The 10,823-nt window shown below is 56.2% G+C and overlaps 1 protein-coding gene across 2 annotated transcripts in view; it reads right to left on the bottom strand.

The window, feature by feature from the left end:
• Positions 1 to 3,806: 3,806 nt before the first annotated feature.
• FLT4 (fms related receptor tyrosine kinase 4) overlaps positions 3,807 to 10,823 on the bottom strand; it is a 41,395-nt gene continuing 34,378 nt past the window's right edge. For both annotated transcript variants that reach the window (XM_017519503.1, XM_037735217.1), the window contains 3 exons: positions 10,244 to 10,364; positions 9,305 to 9,390; positions 3,807 to 5,631 (listed from right to left, as the gene is read on the bottom strand). In XM_017519503.1, the coding sequence (XP_017374992.1) occupies positions 5,433 to 5,631; positions 9,305 to 9,390; positions 10,244 to 10,364 (406 nt within the window). In that variant the 3' untranslated portion in view covers positions 3,807 to 5,432. The remainder of the gene's footprint in view (positions 5,632 to 9,304; positions 9,391 to 10,243; positions 10,365 to 10,823) is intronic.

Below are 10,823 nucleotides of genomic sequence, written 5' to 3'. Positions count from 1 at the left end.
GGGGCTACCAGGGCCCCTTGGCTGGTGGCTGTAACACTCCAGTCTCTGCCTCCCTGGTCACATGGCCTCCTCTTCTGTGTGTGTGTGTGTGTGTGTGTATTTTGAATGTGTGTGCAAGTAAGTGTGTGTGAAGCAGAGTTGAGTGTGTGTGAGGGACAGTGAATGAGTATGAGAGTTTGTGTGTGAAGGAGAGTGAGTGTGGGTGTGAGTGTGGGTGTGCTTGAGGTTTGAATGTGTGCAGCTGTGTGTGTGTGTGAATAATGTGAGTCTCTGAGTGAGTCTGTGAGGAAGAGAGTGCGGCAGTGAGTGTAGGTGCAGCTGTGCATGTGTGCATGTGAATATGTGTGTGTGAGTGTGGATGGGTGAGTGAAACCTCTGCCGCTATCTTAAGAGTGTGTGTGTTGTTGCATTTAGGGCTCAGTTGGATAATCCAGGACAGTCCCCTCATCTCACAGTGATGGCCCGGTCAGGCTGCCGAGACTGTCTCTGATGAACTTAACATTCCAAGGTTCCAGGAGTTGGGGCCTGGGGGGGCCTGGGTCCTGCCATGCCCTCCAAGTGCTGCCCTGCCCCTTGTAGGCTAGGCCAGGTGAGGCTTCCAGGGTGGGTGCCAGAGTCCGCCTGGCATGGGACAGGGGCAGGGGGGCAGTGCCCCTACATCAGCCTGGGCCTTCCCTGCCACTCCTGCCCGCAACCCCTGCTGGTGCAGGTCGGCCGTGACACTGAGAAAACACTTGGTACTGTCTACAGATGATAGCCTGTCCTGGGCGATGTTTGCAGGGCATCTTTTAGGCCAAAACAAACATGCACACCTTGCCCACTCCCACGGAATGCAGGAAGAGGTGGAAGGTAAACAAGCACTTTGTGGCTCTGGGGAAGGGGCCAGATATTGAACCTGGGGCCTATGGAAGGACCTCAGGGCGTTGGAGCAGGGTGCTCAGCCCTGGATGTTCCTGCCGGGGGAGCCTAGAAGCTCACGGTGCCTCCGCCCAGCCCACACTTAGGCAGTGCTTCCACAGACACCTACAGAGGGCTGTCCAGGTGGCAGACGCCCACTCTGATGCCCCCTTATCTCTCTGATTCCCCCTCATCTCTCTGATGCCCCCTCTCTCTCTGACGCCCCCTCTCTGATGCCCTCTCTCTGATGCCCCCTCTCTCTGATGTCCTCCTCTCTCTCTGATGCCCCCCTCTCTCCGATGCCCCAATCTGTGATGTCCCCTCTCTCTCTGATGCCCCCCTCTCCATCTCTGATGCCCCCTCTCTCTCTGATGCCCACTCTCTCTCTGATGCCCCCCTCTGATGCCCCACTCTCTGTGATGCCCCCTCTCTCTCTGATGCCCCCTCTCTCTGATGCCCCCTCTCTCTGATGCCCCACTCTCTGTGATGCCCCCTCTCTCTCTGATGCCCCCTCTCTCTGATGCCCCCTCTCTCTGATGCCCCACTCTCTGTGATGCCCCCTCTCTCTCTGATGCCCTCTCTCTCTGATGCCCCCTCTGATGCCCCACTCTCTTTGATGCCCCCTCTTTGACAACCCCTCTTTCTCTGGTGTCCTCTCTTCCTAATACCTTGAGTACATAAATTATTAAGCAAACTGGGTTGAACTTCAGACACCCATGCCTCTCCAATGTGATCACCTGGGCAGGTGAGCCCAGCCCCACCCAGAGCAGAAGTTTTGGTGACTGTTCACCACTGGAGCTTTCTGGGCACCCTCCGTGTCCACTTCTGCTCACCTGGGACAGCTGGCTGTCACGTGGTGTTGCTGTGGCTGGGCCTCCGTTAGGTTAGCCCTCCATGCTGTAAGGATTTGGGGCTTTGGGAGGAGTCTGTGGTGCTGTTCCAGTAGAAACTGCTCTTCTATGTCTGGAGCCAATGTCCACAGGTGCTGGACCCCGGCTCGAGGGCCCCTTCCTTACTCCTCTGAGTAAACTTCCCCACCTGAAGGTGGGGACTGATGGGCGGCATCAGCCGGCACCCCGTGTTTTCTGATGGTCCTGGGGCCCTTTTTCAAGGGACCTGTGGGGGCTCCTGGCCATAGCCTGGTCTCGGCCCCCACCGCCGGCCAGCACAACATCCAAGTCCCCTCCTGGGGAAGTCCTCCTGTTCAGGGCCACCACAGCAGCCAGCAGCAGAACCCCCTCCATGCTGCCCTGAGCTGCCCCACAAGGATAGGCAGGCTGTCTGGGCTCTGCTGGGGGTGGAGACAGGCTGTCCCAGCAGGGCCTCTGGGCTTTCACTTGTGCCAGTGGGAAGTGGTTTGGTGGGGAGCAGGCTGGGGTACAGTAAGTCCCGGCAGGCGGGGCCAGAGCAAGGAGTGCTGCTGGGCTCTCCCAGGCACCCTGGCTCACCTGCCAGGTACACAGAGGTGTGGAGCCCTGCCCAGGGTCACCTCATGAATCCCTGCCAGCACCCCCTCCTCAGCCTCCTTCCTCCTTCCAAGCTGTGACGCTCCATGGGCCCTGGGGTGCTAGACAGTGTTGTGAACACATCCTGAGCACTCTCTGTGGCACTGTCCCCTGGGTCAATATTGATCTGGCTCTTCCAGATCAATACCACTTCCAAAAACCACTTCCTTTTGTCCCTTCCATGTCTGGGGCCCTCCTACCCACAGGGCCCTGCCTGGGGAGCGGGAGCAGGTGCCGACACAGGCTCAAAGGATGTCACCAGGACCTCATTTTTCTCTGCCATCTCTCAGTTCCCATTTTTTAGAGAGTTTTCTTTGGAGTGATAGGCTGGCAGCCAGCAGTGACAAACCTCTGATACTAATTTGGGCTCAGACACAAGCGCTGCTGCCATCCCCAGGGCCCTCCCGTGAGGCTTCACCTCACTGCTGTGAGGACCGTGCTGGCCACAGTGGCATCGCCGCCCAGGCACTGAGTAGGCCCCAGAGGGCAGGGGAGGCCTGAGTTGGGCAGGCCCAAAGGGTGGGTAGCCTGGGGGTCCAGCCTGTACACTAGGGCAGCGACCTCCGGCCTCCCCCTTTGATGGGGTCCACTTGGCTCTCCTTGGCGCGGGGTTCCCCTGGACTGTGCCCCCAGCCCCTCCTGGCCCTTGCCTCCTGGATCCAGGCTGCAGACTGGGTTGCCGCCGCCTGTGAGTCACCGCCCACTTTCTCTCCTAAGCCTCCAGCTCCACTCCATCCCCAAAGCCTGCTGGGGAAGGCCCCGTCCCGTGGGCCAGTGTCCCGCCCCAACCTGCGGCCACCACCGTGACAGCTGCTTCCTAGTGAGGAGAGGCCCACAAACCCCACGGGCGGGCGCTAGGGTCTCTGGACTCTCCCGGCAGGGGCCCACCGACCGGGGAGAGAACCTAAGCCGCGGTCTCAGCTCACACCTTGCTGGCCCAAGTCCAGGCAGCTACAGAACTAGCGAGGGGCCCTCGCTCGTGCGCCCCACAACCTACGCGCCCCTCTCCCGGCACTCCTCTACTCTGTGCCCCGCTCCCGGCACCTCTCCGCGCCTGGCGCCCTGAGTGGACCCGCGGGGGTCCGGACATCTGCGCAGGGCAGCGCACGGTCAACCGTGGGAACTGGAGGCGGCCTCGGGGCCGCAGGGCCGCGGTGCTCTTGGACACTACCGGCCTCAGGGAACGCATCTGTAGTGGCTCGGAAGCCGGGCAGGGCGCTCGCGAGGTCCAGGCGGCTGGGAACGGAGCGGGCCTTCGGCCTCCCGCGCCCTCTCACTGGAAACCATGCCCCTTTGCCGCGGTTTTTGGGAACCGCGGGTCCGCCTCGGGCTTCCTGGGGCTGATGGGACGCGGAGGATTAAACTCAAAATCTCACGAGACGCTGGAACTTGACTTAGAGTCCATTCAGAATAACTCAAAAGACTGGCATCAGATTTATTATTATCTCTTGTTAAATATTTTCGATCTTTTCTGAGAACATGGTCTACAAGGGCATAGTAGTAGGTTTTCTTCCCGGTACATGCTTGGGTGGGTAGTGAAGAGAAGGGAGGAGAGTTGCGCACCGGGGCGGGCTGGGCCTCTGCAGAGAACAGCCTCGGGCTCACATGCCAGTCCCACGTCAGGCGACGTGCAGAGAAAGGGGGAGGTCACGGGGACGACGAGGATGACGTCATATATACACTCAACGTATCCCGGAGTAACGCGCACGGTGTGGGGGGAAGGGTCAGACGAGCAAGCCCCTGCTCGCTGCGCGGCGCCTGTCCTGCAAGCGTCTTGTGGGGTGGGCTTGGAGGGTCGGGGTGGTGGTCAGTCTCCGTGGTTCTAACCGGGACGAGGGTCTCTCTGGGTGGGCAGTGTGAGCTGGAATAGGGGTTCTGAGCAGAATGGCTCCAGCCTTCGGGGATCTTTCTGCTGCTCCCCTGGGAGGATGCCATGACCAGCCAGGGTGATGTCAGGCACAGGCCAGGGAAAGGCCAAAAGCAGAGCCTCGAGAGCGTCCACGGAGTGCTGGGTGGCACAGGGCAATGCTGGGTGGTCCTTTGTGCCAGCCCCAAGCCTTCCCATGTGGATCCCATGGTGCTCATCTCTTGGGAGCTGGTTCACAGCTTGGGAGGGGCTGCAGGTGGCAGATCCAGGCTCTGAAGGGAAGAACCAGACCAGCAGCTCCAGACCTGGGTTCTTGGGAGTCTGGGCCAGGTGGGCAGATCGGGAGGCTGCGTCTGCCCTGCTGGTCCCGACCTGGGGCAGGGGCAAGAGTCATCTAGATTCAGTACGACTGTCCCTGGGCACTTTCCAGGCTGAATTTGGAAAGCAAATTCTTCACAGCAGCTAAAACAGGCTTGGAAGTTCTGTTGAGAAAGACCTGTTAAATGGCTCTCAACACCCAGGCCCAGGTGTGTGGGCTGCCTCTCTGTTGTGGGTTTGTCATATAGGCAGCCGCCTCAGGTGCTAGTTAGCTGTTTAGTCAGGCCCTCCCTTGTTTTTCTGAGATGGAAACATGGCCCCTCCTTTCAACTATGCAGGGGTAGGTGAGGCCAGCCAGCCCCAGGGGTAAAAGCAGCTGGTACATGTGGAGGATGGAGCGTTTGGGAGACCTCGGCTCCAGTCTGCCTTGACCTGCATCACTGTGTGACTCCCAGACCTACAGATTCCTCATCAGAAAATAGGGACCAGGCTACCACCCACTGTGATGAAAGGAGGTCATCAAAGAGACATTCCCATGGAAGTGCTAGCCCCAGGACCAGCACCTGTGGATGCTGAACTAAATGACATCTGAATCTGAGGGGGAGGGGCTGGAGGGTGGCCCTGGACAGGCGTGGTGACAGAATTCTGGGAGCCTTAGGCCTGGAGTTCTGCTCTTCCTAGCTGGGAAGCCTGCAGAGAGGGAAGAGGACACTCCCGTGCAGCCAGAGTGAAACCAGATGAGTTCCCAACCTGGGCCTCCAGCTCTCTGCCCACCCCACCGGGCCTGAACCCCGAAGTGCTGGGGCCCAGGGGCAGCACAGAGCAGGGGCCTTGTCCAGTGCTGCTTAGTAGCTGTTGTCTGTGAAGAAGGGCACGCGGGCAGACGGGGAGCAGTGGTCCTCCTCGCTTGGCTCCAACAGCTCCCCATACTCGCTGTTGTAAAACACCTGGCCTCCTCCGGCTCCCTGGTCAGGCCGCCGCCGCCTCCCTTGGGAGTCAGGGTGTGCCCTGGTCACATCCACATTCTGGCCAGGTCCCTTACGACTGCCAAGACAGGAAAGGTGGTGTTAGTAAGAAAAGTCAGGCGCGGTGGTGCATGCCTGTAATCCCTGTACTTTGGGAGCCCAAGGCAGGCGGATCGTTTGAGGCCAGGAGTTAGAGACCAGCCCAGGCAACATGGAGAAACCAAGTCTCTTCAAAAAATACAAAAATTAGCCAGGTGTGGTGGTGCATGCTGTGGTCCCAGCTAAGTGAAAGAACTGCTTGAGCCCACGAGGTGGAGGTTGCAGTGAGCTAAGATTGTGCCACCAAAAAACAAACACATACAAAACAAGAAAGGACTGGACCCCTGTAAGGGTCTGATGGGAATCACCAAGGACATAGCGGAGCATAAGACATGTTCAGACTTCGAAAAACACACACAGACTAGACTCTAATAGCAAAGCTGATTGATCTGATTCAGCACTCACTGGAGCTTTGTCTCTAGCCTGGACACGAGACTGTGAAGAATGTCCAACTTCATCCTCTAACCCACTTCTCACAGCCTTGCCCATCTCAGTGAACGGCACCAACATCCCCTCGGTCGCTCAAGCCAAGCACCCTGGGGTTCTTGCTTCCTGCTTGCCCTCCCTCTTCTTATCCCATCCATCCAGAAGTCCTGTCCAATCTAACTCCAGAACACATCCGCATATCTCCATTCCTGCCCCTCCTGCGGAGCCAGCTGCGTCCCTGCCAGCTCTGTGACACCCTCCTGTGGACTGCTCTGCTTCCACCCTGGCCTCCCCATGGTCCAACTTTCAGGAAGGTCCTTCAAGTGACACATCCTCCAACGGCTTCCCATCACTCCATGAGGGAAATCCCAGCTGCTCACCACGGCACAGGAGGTGGTTCCTGCCACTGCTCTCCCCTCTGCGTGCCCATCATGCACCATCCTCAGTGCTCACTTTCTTTGCATTTTTTGATTTATTGATGTTGATTTATTGTTTGATGCTTTGCATGGTGCTACTGAAAACTCTTGATATAAGTTTAAAATATTAGTTCTCTTTTTTTAAAATTTGAGACAGTCTTGCTCTGTCGCCCAGGCTGGAGTACAGTGGCGACTACAGCCTCCACCTCCCGGGTCCAAGCAATTCTCCTGCCTCAACCTCCCAAGTAGCTGAGATTATAGGCATGTGCCACCACACCCACCTAATTTTTTAAATTACTATTTATAGAGACAGGGTCTCACTCTGTTGCCCAGGCTGGTGGTCTTGAACTCCAGGCCTCAAGTGATCCTCCTGCCTCAGCCTCCCAAGGAGCTGTGATTACAGGTGAGAGCCATTGCCTGGCCACAGTTCTCTTTTCTTTCTTTCCTGAATTTAGTTGGCTTCCATTTGTACCTTCACATTGTCCATTTCTATTCTGAAATTTTGAATTTCAGATTCATGGAGCTGCTACTTGTTTCATTATATGTTTAATTCATGTTGGAGCATTTTGTTCGTTTTCATTTCATTTAAACAATTTTCTACTGGGAAGTTTTAAGTCTAATGTTCGGTTTTAGTCCTATAACTTTGTATGGATAGTGCTTTTGGGGGGGTTCATGGTTATTCATGTTGGGATTTCCTACACCAGAAATAGCCGCTTATCCTGTGGATGGGATAGGGATTTTGGTGGCATCCTACGTTTCTTCACTCAAAGTGCCACATCAAACCTGTATCTTTGGCATGATCTCAAGTTCCTTTGAGTGCATTCTTCCTTCTGAAGGCTGCAATCATGTCCTGTCTCATCCTGCCACCAGGGGCCAGCCAGTCTCTTACCCAGGAGAGGTGGGCCTTCCACTGGCACCATGCAGCCCCACAAGCCCAGAGTTTCCTAATCTCCTTTCACCCACAGATGCAGATGAAAAGCCACATCTACAGGGCATGGTCTCTGGCATCCTAAGTGGCCATTGAAGGCACTGGATGATGCAACCCAGGAGTGAGGAGGTCACCCCCCGTGGGGTGAGTGCTGACCAGAGGTTAACAGGAGACAGCGAAGGACCAGGCAGATAGATTCCTCCTCCTTCTCCTCACAGACCCCCCTATGGCACATTCTCTCCTTGCACCTGTTTGGTGAGTGTTCTGTACGCCAAGCAAATGCACGGGCCAGTGACCTGTGGCTCCTCTTCGTGGCTCATCATGAACAGAGGGCAAAGAGCAGTGCCCTCTGCTGCCGCTTTAGGGAGGTGCAGTTTCTCAAATGAACAAATCCATTGTGTGGGTTCATCTGTCTTCTGACTTCTGGATACTATCTTGCTTCCTTAGGACCCTTCTCTTCTGGAATTTTCTTCTTCCTCCACCACTAAGCATCTGAGGGGCTGCACTCCCTTCTGGCTTGCTGCACCTTCAGAAGCAAGATGGCTGCCCAATGCCTTGGACTTGACAGGGAACTCTGCTGTCCTCACAGCCCAGTCTCCTCCATCACCCCCTGGTCTGCGTTGCCGCAGCCCCAAGCACCCTGTCACGCTCTCGTCTCATGGGACGGCCCTCATCTGACTCTGACGCAGGTTCAGCCATGCTGGTCCTGGTGTTGAGTCCCCAACACATGCTTACACGGAGTCTGTCTCCTGGTAGAGCCACAGGCATGGGCTGAGTGGCCTTCTTTGATCTCAAGGAGCTGTGCTGTTTTTCAAAGGTGTGCAGAGGCTTGAATTAAAGTAGTAATCACCCTCTGCTATACCTTTTACTTAATTACCTTGTTTTTTGAATGTCAAAATGCTGTTTGGTAAAGAAAAATTAGCCCAAAACTATTTCCATAAATGTAACCACCATTAATTTTCCAAAACCAGGTACTAACAGGAATCACCTGATGAGCCGGGCATGGTGACTGGCGTCTGTAATCCCAGTGCTCTGGGAGGCTGAGGCAGGCAGATCACTTGAGGCCAGGAGTTCAAGATCAACCTGGCCAACATGGCGAAACCCAGTCTCTACTAAGAATAAAAAAATTAGCTGGGCATGATGGGACATGTCTATAATCCCAGCTACTCAGGAGACTGAGGCAAGAGAATCTCTTGAACCTGGGAGGCGGAGGTTGTGGTGAGCCGAGATCATGCCACTGCACTCCAGCCTGGGTGACAGAGTGAGATCTTATCTCAAAAATAAATAAATAAATAAGTGAATCTTTTAAGTAGACACTAAAGTCTTCGTTTAATCTATACCCCTAAAAGTTTCAATGTTCAAGTTGGCCAAAACTTTTTTCCCTTGGCTATCATGCTGGGCAAATGGAGTTCACTTTCTATCCAGGTCACCCTCTGGACAGGCATATGTGCGTATTTATTTCTCTGTTGCCAGAATACATTCCAGCCAGTTCAAATGGCAGTATCTACCTGGCTTCTATGGCTACTGGATGAAGTTCAGGAGTTTTGGGGCTGGGGCACCCTACCCCACCTAGAGAAGGGTTTGCATGCCCAGGGCATGATGGGTTACGTGTGGTGTCAGCAAGACGCAGCATCTGAGCTCTGTCAGATGACAGGGAGGTGTCGGGACCAGCACCCAGGTGCTCAGCATGTGACGAGGGGGGGCTCCTGTGGTGCTGGGTGAGAAGGGGTGTCTCAGAGCTGCTCACCTTGAACATATGAAAAGGTCATAGGGAGCCATGAAAGGTTCCAGGAAGAGGGCTAGGTACATCCAGGACCCAGCCTTCCTCCTCCAGGGGAGGGCAATGCCCACACTGCAGAGCAGGAGACTCACAAAGCCCTTACCTGAAGCCGCTTTCTTGTCTATGCCTGCTCTCGATCTGCTCAAACTCCTCTGAGGCCAGCACCATCCCACTGTCCGTCTGGTTGTCCTGTGTGGAGGACAAGCCAGTCTTTGGGTCCTGCCTGAGGCCCTCCTGCAGGGCAACCACCCCCAGCCGAGGTACGCAGCATGACCTTGCGCCACTGCTGACCTAACACCTGTCCCCGGGAAACTGAGCTGGAAACAAGGCGTCCATTCCATCCCAGGGTGAGGGTCACATGCCCCTGCCATGGAGGGAGACACTGAGGTCAGGGGGCTGTGGCTAACCCATGGACACCTCATGCTGGGGAAACTCCATGGTGTCTGAGCGTGTGCTCAGGGTGTGGTAGACTCTGGGAGAACCAGGGAGAGGGCCCAGAACCTGGCAGTTCATAGTTCAAAAAAATGATCAGCTGCCTCCTGGTTTGGGGAGCTTTGTTACCCTTTGACTGTGGCTTGGCGTGCTTTTTATTTTGAATCCCACGAGACGGGAACTGCAATCTTTTCAGAGTCCCCCAACATGTCCAAGTGGCCCTGGAGGCAGGAATCCAGATGCCTGTGCTCTGACCAAGAGCTCCTAAGGGGCCCCTCTGCCCAGCACTCACTGACCAGGCCCAGGACCCCTGACCCTGATACCAAGGATCAGCTGTCCTTCCACTGGGGTTTCTTCGCTGCTGAGGAGGGGAGGCCTTGTGTGGGGGTGATGAGGGCATAGGACAGACAGCAGCGAAGAGACGTGGCATCGCAGGAGGGCCCAAATGTGCCCAAGGCTCTCCCTGGACTTGCACTTTCAAGGGATAGTCTTCTCTGTTAAAAAGCTGCAACTGGTTTCTGCCACTTGCTTAGGAATTCTCGGTGCTGCCTCCCTTGAGGCGGCCCCGGTCCTGACCTGAGATCACAGCCCCACCCTTCCTGTGAAGTACCACAGAGGCTTTGAAGGTTGTTGGGGTCATGGGGAATTCTTCAAATGTCTTCATCCTGGAGGAACCATGGGTCTGAGTCCCTCTGGCCAGGCACCCGGGAAACGACACACAGTTGTAATACCTGTGGGGAGAAATCAGAAGGTGCTAAGGAATGCACCCCTCCTCGAAGCTCTCTCCGCTGTCCCTGTGCCCCCTCTTCTCCTGGGAAGGACCCCCAGCCTGGGGCAGGAGTATGGGGGCCTGGATCTGAGCGCTGCCAGGGGTCCTCCTCCTCCTCGGGCCTGGTCTCAGACGTCTGCTCTGCAGCCCCAGCAGCAGGGCCTGGGTGAGTACCCTCACCCTGGGCTATGCTTCCTCCTGAGTCCACTGCTGAGCTCTGTGATGGGAAGTGAGGGGATACCCAGCCTGGTGTGACATGGAGCTCCTCCAGAGGATGGGCCACCCTGGGCCAGGAAGATGGTCCTGGGGCTACAAGCCGCCGACTGCCCTGCTCATACGTGTGTGCACTAAGGCACGTGTTGCAAGGTTGGTGGAAGGAGCCTGGCCAAATCCAGCCCACTATTCTTGTCCCCACAGGCCC

This window comes from Cebus imitator, unplaced genomic scaffold (assembly GCF_001604975.1).
Source record: "Cebus imitator isolate Cc_AM_T3 unplaced genomic scaffold, Cebus_imitator-1.0 Scaffold754, whole genome shotgun sequence".
NCBI lineage: Eukaryota > Metazoa > Chordata > Mammalia > Primates > Cebidae > Cebus > Cebus imitator.
This window is presented reverse-complemented; position numbering and strand designations above follow the sequence as displayed.